The sequence below is a fragment of the Cololabis saira genome, chromosome 19 (assembly GCF_033807715.1).
Source record: "Cololabis saira isolate AMF1-May2022 chromosome 19, fColSai1.1, whole genome shotgun sequence".
Taxonomy (NCBI): domain Eukaryota; kingdom Metazoa; phylum Chordata; class Actinopteri; order Beloniformes; family Belonidae; genus Cololabis; species Cololabis saira.
This window is the reverse complement of record NC_084605.1, coordinates 26593286-26616202: the sequence shown is the minus strand read 5'-3', so window position 1 is coordinate 26616202 and position 22917 is coordinate 26593286. Positions and strand designations below refer to the sequence as shown.

The window sequence follows — 22917 nt, the reverse complement described above, 5'->3', positions numbered from 1 at the left end:
CACACAGTCATGTTCTTTCCTTTTATTTTTCAGATTGAAAGTGAAGAAAACGTGCTGATTTGTCTTCGCATCATTATTGAACTACACAAACAGTTCCGCCCTCCAATTTCCCAGGAGGTGATTATCTCTCTCTTTTTTTTATTTTTTTTTATACTTGTTTCAACATTCTTTTGGAGAATGAAGTAAGTTTAGAAAACAATATTGTGGTTGTCCACTAACTTATTTCTTAGTTGACTAATGTTAAGTTATCTGTTATGTTTTTCATCAGGTTCTTTGTCCAATTACTGATGAAGAAATAAAGTGATAAAACTCTTTTTCAACTTGTTTTTCTTTATCCTCTTTTATCTCAGATCCACCACTTTCTGGACTTTGTGAAGCAGATCTACAAAGACTTACCTAAAGTTGTTGTGAGTACATCCCCCACAGCAGGTGGCTTCTCCCAGTGATTTTGTTTTTTTTCTAGTATAATCTTCTTCTCACTCAGTTTCTTAATGTCCACCTTTACTCTTATCTCTCTGACAACTCTGTTTAATTCCTTTTACTGATATTTGTCTGTCCTCTCTCCAGGCCAGGTACTTTGAGAATCCACAGGTGATAGCAGAAAACACTGTGCCGTCACCTGAAATGGTGGGGATGATCACATCAGTGCTGGTGAAGACTGCACCCGAGAGAGAAGACAGTGAAACACGAACAGTAAGCCTCTGATAACTTTTTTTGTCAGTCTCTTCTCTAACGCCGCACTAGTCGTTCAATACTGTTTGTGTCCACTGGGTGACAGTGGCGCGCCATTTCTGCTCAGTGACAGAGAGAATGTATCTGCAGTTAAAGTCAAAAGGAGAGTGCGTATAATACACTATGCTCTGTCATATTAACCACTGAGCAGTGAGATTTGTAAATGAGAATCTTATGATAGTAAACTAAACATTTAATGAACCACAAATAAATGGAAACAGTGATGTTGAAGGAAAACAATTCCCTGAATATGTGCAACAGTTTCCAGTAGAGTGCCCTTGTCTCCTCACATTAACTTTTTAACTTCAGGCATTCACTTCTTCTTTAAATGGCACTTTTATTTTTGTTGTAATCGTTTTTTATGTCCAGAGTTATGTCCTAGTTTTGCCACTGCAGTCGTCTCATTAGTTTTCTGACTTTTTGTTTCTGCCTTAAGCACACCATCATCCCTCGGGGGTCGTTGTCTCTCAAGGTGTTGGCAGAGCTACCCATCATAGTGGTGCTGATGTATCAAGTGAGTCAAACACTTCTGGGCTTCTCTAAATATACTCATCTTTTCAGTCAAGTCTTTGAAAGTTAATGCAAAAGAGGCATATTAAACCTTGACAGTAGATCATATCAGTGTAAAATAAATTTTCCTGTTTTGGAAGTAAAAAATGTTTTCCCAAATATGAAAATGAGAAATACTAATGAGCGTTTTGTAAAAATGAGGTTGGTGTTTTCATATTTATCATCTGAGATTGTGTGGGTTCGTTCTGTTCTTCCAGCTATACAAGCTGAACATTCACAACGTGGTCTCGGAGTTTGTGCCCCTCATCATGAACACGATCATGCTCCAGGTGTCTCCGCAGGCCAGGTAAAATGCAAATTGATTGTTCCTCTCCGCCTCTATGCCACTAAATGTGTTGATGGCACTTCTCGACAAAGATGGAGTCAAAATCAACTCAAGGATATTTAAAATCGAAGAAACGCGCTTAGTTCAAGCAGAAAAAAGTGCTAGTGTTTGGTATTGTGAACAGGAAGGAAATTAAGTTATTTTAATGCAATTTATAAAAAAGAAGCAACAAACAAACATCAGACATCAATGTCGGATACAGTGAGTGATTCCTCTGCTTTTAGTAAAATCTGAAGCATGAATGAAATGGTCTTGAATGTAGATGCAGTTGCTTATACAACATAGTTAAACTGGTCATAATTGTGTTTTAGGGGACTGAAGCTTTTTTTAATGTCAATTTTATTTATTTTTTGTTTTTATAGGCAACACAAACTTTATAACAAAGAGCTGTATGCAGACTTCATCGCTGCCCAGATCAAGACTCTGTCGTTTCTGGCTTACATCATCCGGATCTACCAGGTATACCTGTCTGATTCTGAAAGGCTGCCGGCGAATAAGCTCTATATACGTCCTCCATCCTGAAGAAAAAATAGTTATTTATAACCATTTCAGTTTGAAGTATTGTTTGGTTATGTAGTTACTCAAACAGACATATCAAAAAACAACTTATCATTATTCAGAAGCAGTGTTCATTTTTTTTTGTACATATAGTTGAGTTATTTTCTGTTGAAAATTATTCCTCTTTAACTGACTGTGTACAGATGTTGGAAACAGCTAACGGGAGTAAAAATGACCTGATGTCAAAAATCACATTATCATCATACAAAGAGCTCATGTTGAAGACTTGTAGGTTATTTTGAATTCTGCAGTTTTATGTAACAGAAACTGAATACATTGACTGATTTTCTTCAGATTTTGTTGCTTTTGAAGTACACAACTGTCCTCAGAAGGCAGTTGTAGAAGATCTATGTCATTTTTATGTGCATTTCTCCTCGAATCAGGACCTTGTAGGGAAGTACTCCCAACAAATGGTGAAGGGCATGCTGCAGCTGCTCACCAACTGCCCCCCTGAGACGGCACACCTCCGCAAGGAGCTGCTCATTGCAGCCAAGCACATCCTCACAACTGACCTGCGCAGCCGTATGTATACTCACACATTCGTATGAACTGGTGTGATGAAGGTCACTGAGAATGCTAGTTGAATTTTGTTTTCATTTTTGTTTCACCCACAGTTCATAAAAAAAAAAACAATTCAAAATTTTTTTTGATCAGTAGCAGCTGAAAATACCTCAAGGCCTTTTTTTTTTGTAGTTTTCTGTATCGGGCAGAACATGAAGAGCTTGAATTCTTTCCAAGGCACACTTGAATTTTTATATTTCCCTCTTCTGAAATAACTATTTTATGAGATGTCTGTTCTGTAACATTTTGGAATCATGCCCTCATTCTTTTCTGTGTTTCAGAGTTTATACCTTGTATGGACAAACTCTTTGATGAATCCATCCTGATCGGCTCTGGGTACACCGCTAGAGAGACTCTCAGGTAAGTTCTTGGTGTTTGTGCTTACAGCCATTCAGGCTCCTCGGTGTCCAAGGCCTCCTCTCATGGCGGTTAAGGATTTAAGTGTCCTGTCATATTGATCAAGAGCTTCTGCAAAACTGTAGCCAAAATCATCCTGTCAAGTCAGCCTGCAAGTCCTTTCCGTTTGATTTGAAAATCCCTTGACTCGCTCCCAGTTGCCAGTATATCTCACCTCATCAACAAAATAGCTGTCGTTTCACATTATTCCTTAGAAGAAACAAGGCAGTGGGATATGATGTGGCAGGACCATCAGTGTTCCTCATTAGTTCATCTTCTCTCTAACTTTCTGTCTTATCTCATAGAAGTTACCCACGTCTGTGATACTTCAGCCTCCGCCTTGTTACTTTCTACCTTTTTTTTTTTTTTTAATAAAATGTCAGCTCACTGGAGCCTAGCCATTTCAGTTTTCACTTCCATTTATTTATGAAACACGGATACGATTCCACGTTTGAATTTCATTCCAGACCCTTGGCCTACAGCACGCTGGCGGACCTGGTGCACCATGTTCGCCAGAACTTGCCCTTGACGGATTTATCCCTAGCTGTGCAGCTATTTGCCAAGAACATTGATGATGAGTCACTTCCAAGTAATATTCAGACGATGTCCTGCAAGTTGCTTCTCAACCTAGTTGACTGCATTCGATCAAAGTCAGAGCAGGAAAACGGGAATGGGCGGGACATTCTGATGAGGATGCTGGAGGTAGGTGGCATATCTCCAATACCTGAGATTGGAAGTATTTATATATAGATATATATATATATATATATAAACATATATATATATTTTTTTTTAACAGTTTGGGTTATTTTTTGTCTCTGTTCCATATTAAACAGGTGTTTGTGCTGAAGTTTCACACCATTGCACGCTACCAGCTCGTCTCCATCTTCAAGAAATGCAAACCTCAGTCAGAGATGGGCGTGGTTGACCCCGGGGCGTTGCCCGGAGTGCCAGCCACGCCCACGCCTACCACCAACCCTGCCATCCCACCACCTGCTCCTCCCACCCCCGTTCCAGCAACACCTCAACCACCAGCAGCAGCCCTTGACCGACCTGGGGAGAAGGAGGACAAGCAGACGTTTCAGGTGTCAGATTGTCGCAGTTTAGTAAAGACCTTGGTTTGTGGAGTGAAGACGATAACTTGGGGCATCACTTCTTGCAAAGCCCCTGGAGGTGAGGGGATGGAATATAACTCTTCTTTTTTTAGTATAATGAAGTGTACAAGTTATCTGATTATTAAGCTCTTCAAAATGTTGAAATGTACAATTTTATTAATGTAAAGTAATGTGTTTCATCGTACAATTTTGTATTTTTCTTTCGTTTAACTTCCGGCTTTGGTTGTTTTTCTTTCCAGAGGCTCAATTTATTCCTAACAAACAACTCCAGCCAAAAGAGACCCAGATCTATATTAAACTGGTCAAATATGCCATGCAAGCCTTGGATATCTACCAGGTAGAACCCGTGGAAGAGTTCAATATATAATATGTAATTGATAAAGTGCCATATTTTTTCTGGGTTTAGTGTAATGGTCCTTTTTTGTTATGACTCAACAGGTACAGGTTGCCAATAACCAGCAGACGTACATCAGAGTGGCCAACTGTCAGACTGTTCGCATGAAGGAGGAGAAGGAGGTGCTGGAGCACTTTGCCGGGGTCTTCACCATGATGAACCCGCTCACATTCAAAGAGATCTTCCAAACCACTGTGCCGTATATGGTGGAGAGGATCTCCAAGAACTATGCATTGCAGGTACATGCTGTTTTCACCTATGAAGTGAAAGGTTGTTAGCTTTGAGTCTGGGGTGGATTATTTGATCTACAGTTACAAGTACATTTATAATAGTCTAGATTATAAGGCTTGTTGGGATTGTGTCTGATGGGATTTTTTTCTTTTTCTCCATCGTCTCCTAGATTGTAGCAAACTCCTTCCTGGCCAACCTGTCGACATCTGCTCTTTTTGCCACCATCCTGGTAGAGTATCTGCTTGAACGGCTGCCAGAGATGGGCTCCAACGTGGAGCTCTCGAACCTCTACCTCAAGCTCTTCAAATTAGTCTTTGGTTCGGTGTCATTGTTTGCAGCTGAAAATGAACAGATGCTCAAGGTGAATGGGTGTTGGTTTGGTAGCAGCACGCAAGAGAACATGCCTTTTTAGAAAAAGATTGTTTTACTAATATGACTCTTTTTTTTCAGCCACACCTCCATAAGATAGTAAACAGCTCCATGGAGCTAGCTCAGTCCGCTAAGGAACCCTACAACTACTTCCTGCTTCTTCGGGCTCTCTTCCGGTCTATCGGAGGAGGCAGCCATGACCTTCTCTATCAGGAATTCCTGCCGCTTCTGCCTAACCTGCTGCAAGGTAAAAACATCACTGACTAATACTATTAGTTAAAGTATCAGTCAGGCTTGACGATATTTCCAATTTCCTCTTAGGTCTGAACATGCTGCAGAGCGGTCTTCACAAGCAGCACATGAAGGACCTATTTGTGGAGTTGTGCTTGACAGTCCCAGTGCGTCTGAGCTCCTTGCTGCCCTACTTACCCATGCTGATGGATCCACTGGTGTCTGCTCTCAACGGCTCTCAGACTCTAGTCAGCCAGGGCCTGCGTACGCTGGAGCTGTGTGTAGACAACCTGCAGCCGGACTTCCTTTATGACCACATCCAGCCCGTTAGGGCTGAGCTCATGCAGGTCAGGTCCACTGCAGTCTCCACTGAGCTCACAGAAAAGCTGTTTTTGAATGACTTTGTTATACCAGTCTTAGGGCTGGGCGATATATCGAGATTTTAATATATATTGATATATTTTCAAACGCGATATGGTACGAGACAATATCGTTTATATCGATTTAAAAAAAAAAAAAAAATTTTTTTTTTTTTTTTGATTTTGATTTTGATATAGCTTATTTGGTGACAAATTGACTTGAATGTTTTATTTGAGATTTGCACAAATGTTTTGTTATTTGCACAACTGCCAACCTCAGTGGAAAAGTCTGCCTGTTACTGTCTACATTGTATTAATTACAGTGTATTTTAATTTAATTGTTATGCAGGAAAGGGATATTTGTTTTATTTTATTCAAGAAGCATTTTTATTCTCTATATGCAGGCAGTTTATTTTTATTTAATTTGTTTTATACATTTTGATATTGTGCAGACCTCTGTTAATAAAGGTACCTGTGTGACATTTGGCACGAGGCTTTGTATTAAAACTGACTGTTTTTTTAAGGGTTTGCCTCAGAAAAAAAATGAAGCTAACAGAGATGCTATGCTATAATGCTTTGGGGGAAATCCCAATTATGGCACAGAAAAAATATCGAGATATATATCGAGTATCGCCATTCAGCTAGAAAATATCGAGATATGACTTTTGGTCCATATCGCCCAGCCCTAACCAGTCTGTAACTCTGTAACATGGTCGTTTGATTGCACTTCAGTAAACTTAACTCATTGTGATTTACCAGCGAGAAATGTTAGTTTTTCTGATATCTCTCCATTAATAACCTTAGCTGTCAAAGTGTTTGTATTACCACTATTGAGTTCTCATAGAGTTTTATAATGATCAGTCCAAAGCCTTTTATTTTATTTTGCCACTGAAACTTCAAATCTATCTTCTTCCGCTCCGTGGTCCAGGCCTTGTGGCGTACCCTTCGTAATCCAGCAGAAAGCATCTCCCACGTCGCTTACCGGGTTCTGGGGAAGTTTGGAGGTAGCAACAGAAAGATGCTGAAGGAGTCTCAGAGACTACATTACGTAGTCACTGAGGTCCAGGGACCAAGCATCAAGGCTGAATTCACCGACTGCAAAGCATCCATACAGCTTCCAATGGAGAAGGTAAGTGATGTGGATACTTTTCCAGTGCTTCACTGGAGAGAGACGTTTTATGATTTCTCTGTGCCACTGTGTGAAACAAGTTTGAAGGCCCTTTTCCGAGTTTTTGCCATAAAATCTTTGTCCTCGAAGGAGGGGAATTTACCCTAAAAGAGCTTGATATTCCTCATTATATCTCTCCATTGAGAGCAATATATCTTTGTCACAGATTTGTGTGTGTGAGTGAGGATATGTGTGTGTCCTCCAGGTAATTAAATTCTTCTCTTGTTTCTCCTCCTCATTCCCAGTCAGTAATCATCAATCTAGTGTGGGCCACCATGACGGCATTATTTACTCTCACTAATGGCTGTTCCCTCTTCTTGGATATCAGTCTGTGTGTTTGCCATCATTGGGGGCTCGGGCGACACACACAAGCCCGCACAGACAGGCACACGCTGCACAGGCTGAAGGCATGAGTCTTAAGGAAGTTCATAAAGCAGCCATATGGAGAGCTGGTTCATTAAGGACAGACAGTTAAAAGTGCTGCAAGTTAAACTAGTGAATCAAACAATAGTAATGCAAATACTTCGTACAATAGCAGAACATGGAAAAACATGCTTTTTAAATGCACATCTGAGAGTATCCACTGCTTCTTCTTATATTTCTTCCGTTCGTGAACAATTGTAAGTCCATGCTGCTACCAGGATAAAATCTGAGGAGAAAACTGCGTTGTCATAGAAGATTTAATCCAAGTTATTTTTCATGCTACAATTTAATATTAAACTATTAGTGCTAAAGCACTTGTCAGAGCTCTGACAGCAGCATCCTGATACATTGAGAGCTTTACAATTCAATTATGTGGTGCACTCATCTTCTCTTATCCTCCCTTAATACTTGGATTTCAGCTCATCCTTTCTCTCCTTTATGAGTAGCATTAATTGCTTCATTTTTTTCCCCCCTTAAGTGCCTGGCCGGTGTGGCTTGACAGCCCATAATGTAAAAATGATAATGACCTTTGATCAGCCAGATGGAGCTTAGTCTTCCTTTTTTGCAATTAATTACACGTATATAGAATACATTGTTTATTTCCCACATTCACGATTTAGCAATATTGTCATTCTTTATCATATAAAATAGCTTTTTTTTAGACTAACATGATGAAGATGGAGTAAAATGTACATGCTCTGTTTCTCCTTAGGCAATAGAAACAGCTCTCGACTGCCTGAAGAGTGCCAACACGGAGCCCTACTACAGAAGACAGGCGTGGGAGGTCATTAAGTGCTTCCTGGTGGCCATGACGAGTCTGGATGACAATAAACATGCTCTCTACCAGCTTCTGTCTCATCCCAAGTGAGTAAGCATTCAAAATGTAATTCAGTTGTGTTGGTATATGGCTCTTTTATTCATATACTGTGGCACCTGCTTACAGTTAATGGCCATTTCATGTTTTAAAATGGGTATTATATTAATATGTGAATATGTATAGATGGAGGTTTTAGCTAAGAAACACATGGACTGAACTGAACTGAACAGGTGCGCCTTGTAAAATGTAGTCGTATAGCCTCAGATATGGTTATAAAATGCAACTAAATCTTCAGAGCCTGGAGCCCCGCCACCAGTCAGCCTCTCCTGTCTGCCACCTCCCAATCAGACCAGATCTGGATGCATCCTCTCTACATCCACCTGCTGATACGAGCTGCTTCATGTCTTCTATGCCATGAGTTTGCCACACGTTGCTTCATCAATTCTGTCTCGACTCGAGTGCTCGCTTCTAATTGTGCATTCGGAGGCCACCGCCCCCCCGTCAGGCTACACCGCCAGGCACAAACGCATACACCAACAGACAAACAGGACTGGGAGGTGGTTGGGAGGTGGTTGGCAGGTGGGTTAGTCGCATTACCATCATTGATCCCTGGGCAGGGGCTAATTGACTTTCCCCTGTCTGTTTATGCTACACTATACCCCTTACACTCTACTGCCATTATGCAGTAACACACAGTTGCAGACAAACACGTCTTAGCGCACACGGGGATAATGAGGTGTGTCAGTTATGATCAGGGGGGTTTGTGCTCGCCGCCTCCTCAGATGTCTCGATTTGCAGCATTCTTTCTCTCCTGAAATACTTTTTTCCCCCTCCCTCTCTAACTATCTCTCCTTGCGTCCCAGTTTTGTTGGTGTATAGAAATATTGAAAAGGAAGAAGACACATAGTTACTTGTGAAATGCTAATATGACTGCATAGAGCAGCGTTGGCCTGACGCACCCCTGAGTGAATGAATGAGAGAGTGAGTGAGGAGCAATTGATCTGGTATTCTGTTGACTATGCCACCCATCACTTTCTCAGGCCTGCACGCCCCCCCGACAGCCCCTCTCCCCATCACTTCTTCTCTCTTCTCCTCCAAAGAGCAATTTTTAAAATGGCACTAATAAAATGAAGTGATCAATCAGGTCTGGTCCTGGCCTGTGGCATTATAAAACACAAGCTCAAGCATGGAGAAAAACAGCCGCTCAATCAGTTCACGGCCTGGTTGCCTTCAACTGCTGTAAATTACAAATTTACCAACATGAGTTTAAAAAAAAACAACAAACAAATGAGGCAGAGGAATGAAAGGGCAAACAGATCTAAGTGGACAGGAAAGTAAGAACATAGACAATCAAAGGCATTAGACTTACCGGTAGGTCTTTATTTTAAAACCTCGTATCATGTTTTTCCTTTAGCTTCAGCGAAAAGTGGATTCCCAATGTCATCATTTCTCACCGCTATAAGGCGCAAGACACACCTGCCCGCAGAACGTTTGAACAGGCCCTGACCGGGGCGTTCATGTCTGCTGTGATAAAGGATCTGAGGCCCAGCGCGCTGCCTTTCGTAGCCAGTCTGATTCGCCATTATACCATGGTCGCCGTGGCTCAACAGTGCGGTGAGGGACTGATGCTCTTCATAATCCCTACATCTAATATCTACTCAACAAAAAAATCTCTTCTCGTTGTTTTTCTTGGAATTACAAAACAGGCTTTTCCCTTTTAATATTTAAGGACATTTTTGAACGTGTTATTCTCTTAGAAAATAAGAATTGGATATTTGATTTTGACGGCAGGTCCTTTCCTGCTGCCATGCTACCAGCTTGGCAGCCAGCCAAGCACAGCCATGTTCCACAGTGAAGAGAACGGGTCGAAAGGCATGGATCCCCTGGTTCTCATTGATGCCATTGCTATCTGCATGGCCTATGAGGAGAAGGAGCTGTGTAAGATTGGAGAAGTGGCTCTGGCTGTCATCTTTGATGTGGCCAGCATCATCCTTGGCTCCAAGGAGAGGGTAAGTCTCTCTATATAAGATATTAGAGAGTTCCCTTATTTACAATTCCTTTTTGCTTTATAATAGCAATTTAGATCCTTATGCACTTGTGCATTTTTAGTTTCTAAGAGAGACATTTTCTTCTTGTTCCTCTGCAAAATCAACCCTCTGAAAGCAAATGCTCTTTCTTTATTCACACATTCATCTTCAACCTGAGTGTCTGTCTATCATCATTTAGAATGGCATATAAGTTCAATAAAAAGTTAATTATTTACATAGGAATTGCTTTTATTCACTGACTTTTCTACCTCCAGGCATGTCAGCTGCCTTTGTTCTCGTACATCGTTGAGCGGCTGTGTGCCTGCTGCTATGAGCAGGCCTGGTATGGAAAGCTCGGTGGTGTAGTGTCCATCAAGTTTCTGATGGAACGGCTTCCTTTGATCTGGGTGCTGCAGAATCAGCTTACTTTTCTCAAAGCCCTGCTCTTTGTCATGATGGATCTCACAGGAGAGGTAGGAGTCCTCAAAATCATATTTGGTAAATGATTTGAAAAGGATGAAAAGCAATGCTCATGAGGTTATCTTTGATAATTAACTTGGTAAAGATTTCCCTGCTTCCAGGTTTAGTGTATGAACTTGTAAGTTTTCTGTCTTATCATGCCAGATTTGACTTATTAGCTTATTTATCTTCACAAAAGGTGTCAAATGGTGCAGTAGCCATGGCAAAGACCACTCTGGAGCAGTTGTTGGTGCGCTGTGCCACTCCACTGAAAGATGAAGAAAAGACCGAGGAGCTGCTGGCTGCCCAGGACAAATCTTTCCACATGGTCACCCACGACCTGGTCCGAGAAGTCACGTCCCCCAACTCCACTGTCAGGAAGCAGGCCATGCACTCCCTGCAGGTTCTAGCCCAAGTCACGGGCAAGAGTGTTACAGTCATCATGGAACCACACAAAGAGGTAAAAAAAAAAACAAAAAAAAAACGTTCCGTTTTCCATGTGCTTTCTAAAATTAAATGTAAACCTGGCTTGAATTAAGAGGCACATCTTCTGATACTTGGCAACGATGAAATGAATCAGTTATTTATCTACCCTGTATTTTTTATCTTGACTTGACTTTCTGCCAGACGTCAAAGTAACATTGCCACTTCATCAAGGCTCTTTATTGAGTGGTTTTGTTCCCTTCAGGTATTGCAGGATATGGTTCCTCCCAAGAAGCACCTGCTGCGTCACCAGCCTGCTAATGCCCAAATCGGCTTAATGGAGGGCAACACCTTCTGCACCACCCTGCAGCCACGCCTCTTTACAATGGACCTCAATGTGATGGAGCACAAGGTCTTCTACACAGAAGTATGAAAAAAAAAATATATATATTTTTTTTTTTGGTGACTAGACTTGACTATACCTTGTTAATCATTGTGCCTCCTTTTAAAATGCTTTTTCTTTTCCTACTTTCTGTCTAGCTATTGAACTTATGTGAGGCAGAGGATGCTGCCCTGATGAAACTGCCATGCTACAAGAGCCTTCCCTCTCTGGTTCCACTCCGCATCGCTGCCCTCAGTAAGCCCAGCCTTGTATCAATAGTTGCTTCTTGCATAGTTAGAATGCAAATGATACTTACTGCTGTTCAGCTTTTGTAACATTTAAACTAATAGTATTATGTTAGTGGACTGCATCTTTATTTTTGACCATGTCACTCTGTGTGCTCAGTATATAAACTGATTAAGTACCTTTCAAATACATACAATTCACTTTTTATGCTCTTTATTTTTGTAATTTCACTTTCAGGGGGTGAGTGCTAAATCTTAGTATTTTTTTCCCTCTCATTAGATGCCCTGGCAGCCTGCAACTACTTGCCACAGTCCAGAGAAAAGATTATCGCTGCTCTGTTCAAAGCTCTCAACTCTACCAACAACGAACTGCAGGAAGCAGGCGAGGCATGCATGAGGAAGGTAAATCTGATGTTTCTCCTTTTTGCTTTGTAACAGCAATTTAGATAATTAGAGCTGTCTGTTTGCATTTTAATTTGCTTTCATTCCTCAATGTGATCAGCAAATGGCTTATTCTAAAATGCGAATAAAATATCCAACATTAAACAAGTAAAAAAAAAATATATATATATTATGATTGGCAGAAATGCATGTATACACACATAAATACACGATGACGTGATATGTTGCCATTTCACATTAAACTTTACATTTATTTCCCTTCAGGGATTAATAAAGTACATTTTAAGCACAGAATTTTACTGTGCAGTTTTTCCTTTTTCTTTTTTTTTGTCTGTTTGTTACCCTAAGGCACCATCGTTATTTAATGTTTCTCATACAAGTAATTTCACATATTTGTTATCGAATTGATTAATGTTGAATACCAATTATATATGTGTGTTCTATCGCTCAATTCAACTCCAGTTTACTTGGAGCCAAAGCAGTCCTCGCCCTGCACACATCTGTAAACCTTTGTAAATATGGATTTGCCTATGCCCTAAAGATATAAAGCAATCTATGCAACAGAAACGTGGTTACACCTTTTGAAATCTCATTTTCTTCCACTCATGAAAGGATGTAGACTGTCTCTCTCAGGCTTGCACCTCTTAAATTATCTGCAAATAGCCGTTTTTCATTATCTTGTTTTCAGTTGTTCTTTTCATGCTTCTTATATTGGCTGTTATGTGACTCATTCATGCCACTTTTTATATTCAGTCTTCTTTGTTAGTCCCCCTCTCTAACATCCTAACTTTTTTCCCCCCTCCCACTTATCTTCATATGAACCTCTTACACTTCTATCACACTGTAGCTGAACCCGCTCTCCCTCTCTATTCATCAAAGTATTCACACAATCTGAGCTTTTATCCACCTACTCCAAGCCCCACGTTCTTATTTTCTTTCTTTCTTTTTTTTGAACACTGTCAGTCCTTTTCAGTATTCTGTGATATTTCCCCTCTTCTTTTTCTTTCCATTTTCTGTTTTCCCCCAATCTTTCATCTCTGCCCTACTAGCACTAATGAGCATTGCCATGGCTAGATCGATACAGGATGGAGTGTTTGTTCCTAGCACTGAGAGGAAAATGAATGTGGCTGCCATGCATCATTCCCTCCGTCTGTGTGAGCGTGTGTGTCATCGGTGTTTGGTTGGCATGTGTGCCTTTTTCTTTTCATACAGTTTACCTCGTTCTTGTTTGAGTGGCTTTTTTTCTTTTTAATTGAGACACAAAGGGTTGTGAAGAGATCACAGGGCAGACATAACGTTGAGGTAAAAGGCTCTATGGTGAAACATTTATTTCCAGTTTATTTATTTTTCTCTGTTTTCTGCAAGATAAACATTAGAATTTCTGAAACTGAGTTAATGAAGAAACCAGGGCTCCTTTAACTTGGATAAATATATGGTTTGTTTATCTACCTTTTTTAAAGCCTTATTTTAATTTTAGTAATTAACATCCAGGTTCATTAATTGTGTTCTCAGTTACTAAGAGCCCATGGACACTATGTATACTCACCACATAGGTTTATCTGGGATTTTACCTCTGCTGGAAGAATGGATAGCAGATACAAACCCCATCTCCGTGAAACATAGTTGGAGAGGAATTGCAACCATTTAAACTGTTAAATTCCAATAAATTACCCCCTAGCTGCCCTTGAGACTTTATACAGGATAATTCAGAGCATTAACTAATTCAAGCTGTGTGAAAAGTGCAAAATGACATGCTAAATCCAGATGTAACGCACTTAAAGGAATTACCTCGTAACATGCTTGGGTCTTACGGGTCCTAAGGCCTGATAAATGCTTCTGTGTAGCAGCGACGCATGCAGGCTAGGTGTCGTCGCCGACTTTTGTGTTGCTCTGTAATTACACAACCAGTCAGTAGGGGACAGTGCATGTTCTCTCCTGTAATACCTTAGCTAGCAATTTCAAGTTTCATTCAGCAGTTTCTTTGTACCACGCCAGGAGAAATTATATCAAGCAATAGCTGTATTTCTAATATAATAGATTGACAGTCAGCTCAGCTAATGGCTAGCAGCTACCACTTCCTTATCAGTAATTATCATTACATTTAGTTTGAATTTTATTTCTCCTCAGACAGAATGAGCCCAAATTATTTCACGGTTTTTCTTCATCAGCTTATCAAATTTGCGCTAAGTAATCAGCAGTCTGTACGATACCAGCATCGGCTAAATGCGACAGCAGTTTTTGATTTTTGCCATAAAGTCAACATTTTAAATGGTATATTTTTCTGTAAACGGCTGCCAATAGCTCTGGAAATATTTCGGCAGAGATCCACTAATGGAGCTAGTAGCTAGAGCTCACTTTGATTGACACACAGTTGGCATGTTCCTGTCAGCGCCCCATGCAACATGGCTAAAACCTGTTTGGAGAAAAATGGGCTTGGAAACCATTTTTTAGGAACCAGCAGGTCACTCATTGCTTTGTCCATCCAGTCCATGGCTGCAGGCCGGGTGATGCTGAGCTCTTCCGAGGGGGGTTTGGTCGACAGTGAGGCTCTGCGTCGTGATGCCTTCAATTGAGGAGTATAAATCAAGTTTAAGCTGTGACCACTGAATTTACATGCAGTCCATTAGCATCTTCAGCCGTCTATCTGAAGGGAGTGTAATTGCTAAACCATTAAGTGGAAATGCTTGATGTAGTTGAAGTGTTATGCTTGCATTTACTGCAGATTTTATGATGAAAAGGAAAAAAAAAAGTTTAAATATTCAACTTTTTAGAACATATTTTTAAAATTCTATTTAGAATATATGTTTGAAATAATCACATGTGAATAGTTATCAATATGTTGAGAGGAAAAAACTGAACAGATAGTACTGATTAGCTTGGAGGGGAAAATGTCTAGGAGCAAAGAAAATGCCTGTCCAGGGGGAAGCCCTGATCATGGATTTGGATGATATCTAAAATCAAAAGTCTTCTAAACAGTATAGGGTTTGATTATATGAAAGCCAAGATAGTATTTATTTTAGAAACTGTTATAAAGTTTTATTAACATCCTACGAGCATAATGCATCTATCTTTTCCTCTGTTCTGCAGTTTCTGGAGGGTGCCACCATTGAGGTGGACCAGATTCACACCCACATGCGGCCGCTGCTCATGATGCTGGGCGACTACCGCAGCCTGACACTCAACGTTGTGAACCGCCTGACTTCTGTCACGCGTCTTTTCCCCAACTCCTTCAACGACAAGTTCTGTGATCAAATGATGGTAAGAAGCTTCAGCTTCTGCTAGTAACCTTAACATATAATTGGAAGTCAAGCCAACTATAGCTATCCTTTATGTCTTTAAAAATGTCATTTTATATACTGATATATATTGATTCCTGCATTTCAGGACTACAAACAATTCCTAATTGCCCTGGAGAGATAATGATAGTTCACTATTTCAACTCAGACTACAGATTGTACTTATGTATCTCCATATTCTTTGAAGCACTTTAGTAATTCACGAAAGAGGGAGAAATGCAAATCCGAGCCAGCCTTTTTGTGAAGAACACTGGTTACAGGATTTCAGGGGAGACAATATGTGTTGATATTTGATACAAAACACGTGGAGCTAGCTCCGTCCTCCTCCTTACTCCCTTGTTCGCCCCGATTCTCCAGTCCCTCCCCCCATGCAGAATTGCTTACCCTACCTTTAACAAATAAAACTAGTCCAATCTGTTACAGGTTTTTCTCACTTTGGGTTGTCTTCATTCTGCAGATAAAACACCTGCATTTACCTATTGTACCTTTTAATATAACCCACACTGTCTATAATGATCGTACTTGTACTTTATACAGTATTTGATGGTTTTTGATACAAGAACAAGTATTAAATGTTTTGTGCTACTGTCAGATTTAAACCTTTTTTTTGCAGTTGTGTCAAAGGCTCACACTTGAACTCATGGATTAAGTTTGTACTTAGTTGAAAATTGTTTCTGAATTTATGAAATTTGTTAAAACGTATTGTTTTGTATCTGCTGAGAACAGACAGTCGTATTTTAATACTATGCCTTTTTCTTAAATAGCAACACCTTCGGAAATGGATGGAAGTGGTTGTAATAACACACAAAGGAGGCCAGCGCAGTGATGGCAGTGTAAGTTAATGCATTTCGTACCCGTCCATTTTCACACTTAACTTCAAATTTAATACTGACGTGAACTTCATATCGCTACGTATGAATGTCTTTTTTTTCTTTTTTCTTTTTCCCCGCTTCTTACTTTTACTGAGTTCTTTTAATTCTTTCTTTAATGTCATACAAAAGCTTTCCCGGCCAGTGGGTGCAGGTTAACATATCCATCTGCTGGAGCTGGCTCTCGTACAGATGAGCTGTCACGCTTAAGCCAAAAACACTAACAGGAGGACTGCAATTTATTCCCATACTCACAAAACAATAGCTGCATGTAGTCAACACCTTTTCTGTTTGGCCTCCTCTCAGATGAATTGTGAGTGCCCATATTTCAATCAATGATTAATTAGGCGCCAGGCAGGCGGTGGCGGGCCCAGCTCAGCTCCTCCTCATTATCTTCCAAACAGATAACCTTGTAAAGGCAGAGAAAAGGTGACAAAGAGGGGGGAAATACAGCTGCCTTTCCTTCATGTGCAGTTTCTTTTGCTCTTGTCTCTTTATGCAAGTTCATCCTGACTCATCTCAAAATGATGCGTTTAATTAGATGCAAATTGGCCTTTTGTCTCTCCTGCCCTCCAAATTGTGGTCTTTGTGCCTGTTGACAGGTAGGCTGGCAGTGACACCAGAGCCAGGGTCAGACAGTAAATTAGCCACATGAAGACAAAACTAGAGGAAAGAAGGATGGAGAAGGGTTGGTGTAAAGAGTTTGCCAGTGAGGAGAATATGTGCATGAAAAAAGAAGTACGAGTACATGGTTTAATCACGTTGCCTAAAATGTCATGTTTTGTAGTCTTGACTTGAGTCGTACCAGTGATTTTCCTCCAGATTAAAATCACCCCGTGTTACTCCGATAACGTTCCGATATGACCCCTCCTTAGTTATTGACACGGAGCAGGAAAAAGCAGTCCCTGTGGTGACTTGCATCTTGTTTCTGTATGCCCCTTCGTAATCACCCTTTCTTATCTGCTCACCTCCCAAATGAAACAAACACACACACACACAGACACACACACACACACACACACACACACACACAAAGCATGCACATTCTCTTCTGCTGACTCTGACCATTGTTTCCCGTCCCGGTGCAGCCTGCGATGGAGGGTGTTGAGGTGAGATGTAACCCAGTGTTGCGCCCTCTGTTAGTGACTTTTCGTCAGTGTTTGAAACTTTGAACCAATGCTGTGCTGGTGAACTGAACTAATGTCGTGGTAGTTGTGGATTTGACCCTGTATTTCTGTTCCCATGTGTTTGTAGTCCTGTTTCAAGAATGTTATTGTCATATTGGGTTCACTCTAACCTCATGTTCTGTTTACAAATGTCTAACTTTGCAACAGTCTAATATAATAAGTCAGCATTTTATACAAACTGTCCCGTATTTGTTTGTGCCTTGTGAAAATCTACCCCAACTGTTCTCACTGTGACTATGAGAAACAAGCTACTCAGTTATGACTGATCACGTTTTTAGCTGTTTGACTAAGATTCATCCTCGTCTTTTAACAGTGGCTCTCCATTAAGACTGACGTCATGTCTGTGTCCATCTAATTTGTTCAAGAATTTCACCCCTTCCTTTTTTCCCCCTCTGTTTTCATTTTCTGAATCTTTCTGTAGGAAATGAAGATCTGTTCTGCCATCATTAACCTTTTCCACCTGATCCCAGCTGCACCTCAGACTCTAGTCAAACCTCTTCTGGAGGTGGTCATGAAGACGGAGAGGGCGATGCTTATCGAGGTAGGACACTAACTCTTTAAATGGCCGGGTTTTGCAGTTGAAATAGTAATACATCACAGTTAAACACGTAAAAAGGCTGCTGCATAATTAAGAGGAACTTCCTAAAGCACCAACTAATCAGCATTTCCACTAAAGGGTGAACAGCACAAATGTTCAAGGGAATATGCACACGGTTTGGTCCTAGCTTTTTCTGCAGCTGCTCTTCACACATGTACTTTAAAGTGGCAGATCTTCTACTCCTGCACACTCAGAATAATGTGACAGAATTAAAGTCTTTTTTTTTTTTAATACTTCACCTGTTACTTTCCTTCCCCCTTCACTTTATTCCCCCTCTCCCATGCTAGGCGGGCAGTCCATTCAGGGAACCTTTGATCAAGTTCCTGACGCGTCACCCGTCTCAAACAGTGGAGCTATTCATGATGGAGGCTACACTAAATGATCCCCAGTGGAGCCGGATGTTCATGGTCAGTCACTCGTAGTTCTCGTAGCCCCTTCACTCTTTTGGCACATCTACTTCTACAATAATAATTTTGCTCTGCATCTACTCCATTAGTGCTTTCAAATTAATGTCATTTGTGAGTCACATGTCCTCTTAATACCAAATGTACATTGGGCTCACAAATGACATTTTCTATCCTTATAGAGATGTATTCATGTAGTGCACAGATGTTGATTCGATATAGTGACAGGGTTTGCTGAACAAAGGTTTCTGTATCCATTTGCAGAGTTTTCTGAAACACAAAGATGCCAAGCCTCTCAGAGATGTGTTAGCATCTAATCCCAACCGCTTCGTGCCCCTGCTTGTTCCTGCCGGCACTGCGGCAACCGTTCGTCCAGGATCCCCCTCCACTACCACAGCTAGGCTGGACCTGCAGTTTCAAGCTATTAAGGTATTCACAGGTGCATCACCTGGCTAACAGATGTGGTTATTCCCCCAGCTGTCCATAATCCTACTTTTTTAACCCTACTCTCTTTTCTTCTTCAGATTATTAGCATCATAGTGAAAAATGATGAGGGTTGGCTGGCAGGGCAGCACTCGCTGGTCAGCCAGCTGAGACGGGTCTGGGTCAGCGAGGCCTTCCAGGAAAGACATCGCAAAGACAACATGGCAGCCACCAACTGGAAGGAGCCCAAACTGTTGGCCTTTTGCTTGTTAAGCTACTGCAAGTAAGTTGATAAACTCAAATTGCGACTGGAATGAAATAACCTGCATTTGAGATGTCTTGCTATGATGACTGATAATGGATGGTAACACAGCAAAAGTTTTGGTATTAATGCAGTTTCTGTCTTTAATTTCTACCTCAATTATTAATCATGTGTTTGATCAGACACACCTGTATGATATTTTTGAATTTCCCCACACTATGCAAAGCATTGATGCCCCCTCTTCTCAACAGACGTAACTACTCAGAGATTGAGCTGCTGTTCCAGCTGCTGCGGGCTTTTACGGGTCGCTTCCTTTGCAACATGACCTTCCTGAAGGAATATATGGAAGAAGATATTCCAAGAAACTACTCCATCGCTCAGAAACGCGCCCTGTTCTTCCGCTTTGTTGAGTTCAATGACCCCCACTTCAACGATGAGCTGAAAGCAAAGGTATGTACGCAGGCAATCCGAGCAGTCCACTCGGTTTACAACTAAATTCAACAGGGACTTTAAGTTTCCCGGCAGCTTTTGCAGTTCTGCCAACTGTCATTTGAAACTGACATCAAAGTGATGGAGATAGAATAAGTTTATAATTCATTTTCTTCGGACATACTGAAGAGACACTGTAACTCAGAGCATTTTTTTTATTTTGAATTATCCAGTTGCTCTATATCTTCTTATCGCATATGTTACCGTAAATAATAATAATAACAGTTGGAATCGGATTACGGTCCAAAAATCAGCCGCTTTCCACTGCAAGAACATAAAATAGCAGTAATCTAATATTTTATATCTGTTTTTTTTAATGTAGTGTGTATCAATTGATGGTGTCTCTCATGCATGTTTATGTATGTGGCATGATTTAGTTTTGTGTTCAGGTGTACCCACCTGTGTCTCAGGGGGTCAGGCTCCAGAACATTTTGCCGAATAAGCCGTGAAGTCATGGAAAGATGGTGTTGCAATTAGCCGTGTCCATGAAGCGGTTAATAATCCTGGTTAATGCGTAGCACCCTGTCTAGATAAACATGTTCATGTGAAACTGTAGAGCACACAAAGATTTCATTTGACAATACCACAATTGTTTTATGTTGAGTAGGTACAGTAGATATCTCCAGCAGCTTGGCCAGCCCACATAAAAGGGTGTTTTTTATTTTTTTATTTTATTTTTTTTTTTCAGCTTCAACTCGTCTTGCTTACTTTTCTCCCCTCGTGTGGTAGAAGCTGTGTTCAGGGAGCGAATCCGAGTGACTTTTATGGTTGGTGTGTTTTGCATCAGAAGTACTTTGATAGAGTCAGGAAGGTCATTTTGTCTGTTCCGACCCTCAGAGGCTCACAGATGAATGCCTCCGTCCTCTCCACCTGACCTGCCGCGGCAAGCATTACAGTCATCGGGGTTGCCTTTTAATTAAGCCCGCTCTCCCACATGGAAGCTCTCAGCAAACACAGACGTAGGGGTACCCACACACACACATTATGCACAGCTGTAGCGGGTGCACAACCCGGCTCAGAGGAGCAGCAGCATTGATGTTAAGTACAAAACGGGTCAGTGGGGAAGGCTTTCCTTGGCACACAGTACCACGCTGCCAAATGGCTGTGTGGCAGGAACACGCCGCCTCGTGCACATGCACACATGTACTTAGGCACAAGTGCAATCAGAGCCTCTAATACAAGGACACGCCGCTTTGTATGCTTCTCACACCATTTTTTTTTTTTACTCACTTTTTTTTTTTTTTTTTTTTTTTATACTTGTGTTAAGTTGCTTTCAGTGGCATATGGACTATGAAAATGAAGACAGAGGAGGGAGTTCTGCCTACTTATTAAGTGTATTTCTTGGCACAAATGCTGATTTCTTTTTTTAAAACCGACTGGAGTTTGGTCCTTTAACTACCAGAGCTCAAGCACTCCCACTGTCCACCCCCAACCCAAATTTGCTTCTATTGTTTCTCTTTCCCTTTAATCATCCTCTGCTGCTGTGCGGCAGATGCCAGCTGTGACACGGATCAACAGACTGAAGCTGTGTTTCTGTGAGGATAGTGAGAATATGTTTGTGTTGATTAGCGTATGAGTCATGAGCATGAGAATGGGTGTGGGTGTTACTTTCCGTGACATTTAAATAATTGCCTGTAGCATTTTCCCAGAAGCATAATATCACAGAAAAGTACGTGTCCATATTGTTAGTTTGCCAGGGACCCATAGAAAACCAAGTTTCTATACAGCACCACAAGGGTCTTGGATGATATTTGCTCTGAGTGAACGCATCGAAAAATGTGTAAAAGAGAAAATTGTTTCATTTATTTATTTTTTTAAACTACTTTTCTGTTCTTGGCGTAGCCGTCAAGCCTATAATTACACAAATGTATAAGAAATAAAAGTGCAGCACAAATGTCTCACGTTTTGTTGCCTCTCTTCGGTCCCATTTTGACAAGTAGATCAGGATTTTCTGCAATGACAGATGCCCAGTGCGTGCTACCGCCATCTTTTGTGGGGAAATTAAAATCAATTATGCAGAAGAATCGATGTTCATATTTGACGTTATCAGGACAGCCTTTGAGCTAGGCTGTATGAAACTATATAAACGCTTTATTTATTGAAGCAAAGCCTTCAAAGTCTATGGTGGATTTCTTTCTTGCACTTCCAGTCGTACATTTGTGGCCGAAAATGTCAGAAAAGCTCAGAAGAGATAAGGCCGAAGAACAGAGTCGTGGTTCTTGCCGTTCTTTACATCTTCATCTGAGAGTGTGTTGTGTGTATTTCTGCATGCGTGAGTCTACCAGCCATGCGTGTTCATTGCTCTGAGTGTGCGTGAATAATGTGCTTGTGTAGAAGCCGGAGCATATGTTGCCACAGCTCCGTCTCCACTCAGCGACGCACCCAGCCCTTCCCCAATGATGGATTGAACAGGGGGGTTCATTAATAGATAGCAGCATCTTTGATAAATGCTCTTGTTAGCTGTATTGTGGTGGAGCCATTCAGAATTTAAAAACCTAATCAGGTCTACACTCATATCCCAGCAGGTTACGGCTTGTTAATAAATGGATTTCTTTTTTAAATTTGTGCTAGGAAGGATTTTTGTTTATACTTTAAATTCTTATCGATTAATTAAGATAGTATGTTATGGGTTTCTGGTGTTATCTTAGACCACACACTATAGTGCTGTTCCTCAATTCTGCCTTAGTGCTCTGACTGCCTTTTTAACCTCTGTTATCAGGCCCAAAAAGGAGCTGAGAAGGTATTTTAGAGGTTGCCATTCATAGTTTAGAATCTGCAGGATTTTTCTTTTTCAATGTAGATTTTAAAAGACCACAGCAGGTAATTCTACTAATTAGTGTCTCTTTTCTTATAGCTGTGCTATCAGGGAAAAATCAATCATAGTGTCGGCAAACAATAGTGAAAGTTGTCAAATCCCCCTATGGAAAATGTAAATGGATAAACTTGTTTTGTTGGTGAAATCATTTGCACTTTTCTTGTGTCTCAGGTACTCCAGCACATTTTGAACCCTGCATTCCTGTATAGCTTTGAGAAGGGGGAAGGTGAGCAGCTGCTTGGACCACCCAACCCCGAAGGAGACAATCCCGAGAGCATTACCAGCGTTTTCATCACCAAGGTATACATTAGGCAGATTTTTGTTATGGCCTGCACATTCTTTCAGCGCCTATCATCTGTATTTGTTTTTGTCTGTTCCTCCCTCCAT

The 22917-nt window shown here is 40.9% G+C and overlaps 1 protein-coding gene across 1 annotated transcript in view; it reads left to right on the top strand.

Moving 5' to 3' along the window:
• Positions 1-22917, top strand: part of trrap (transformation/transcription domain-associated protein) — a 76076-nt gene that overhangs the window by 3747 nt on the left and 49412 nt on the right. Inside the window, 33 exon segments of the mRNA XM_061708212.1 lie at positions 34-117; positions 351-407; positions 568-693; positions 1169-1246; positions 1500-1588; positions 1990-2086; positions 2569-2707; positions 3028-3106; positions 3610-3844; positions 3979-4315; positions 4497-4594; positions 4696-4890; positions 5052-5243; positions 5333-5498; positions 5573-5829; positions 6770-6970; positions 8145-8296; positions 9664-9863; positions 10041-10258; positions 10552-10749; positions 10935-11195; positions 11424-11585; positions 11699-11795; positions 12066-12187; positions 15275-15445; positions 16248-16316; positions 17441-17461; positions 17961-18080; positions 18425-18544; positions 18806-18970; positions 19066-19247; positions 19478-19676; positions 22702-22830. Coding sequence (XP_061564196.1) covers positions 34-117; positions 351-407; positions 568-693; positions 1169-1246; positions 1500-1588; positions 1990-2086; positions 2569-2707; positions 3028-3106; positions 3610-3844; positions 3979-4315; positions 4497-4594; positions 4696-4890; positions 5052-5243; positions 5333-5498; positions 5573-5829; positions 6770-6970; positions 8145-8296; positions 9664-9863; positions 10041-10258; positions 10552-10749; positions 10935-11195; positions 11424-11585; positions 11699-11795; positions 12066-12187; positions 15275-15445; positions 16248-16316; positions 17441-17461; positions 17961-18080; positions 18425-18544; positions 18806-18970; positions 19066-19247; positions 19478-19676; positions 22702-22830 — 5016 coding nt within the window.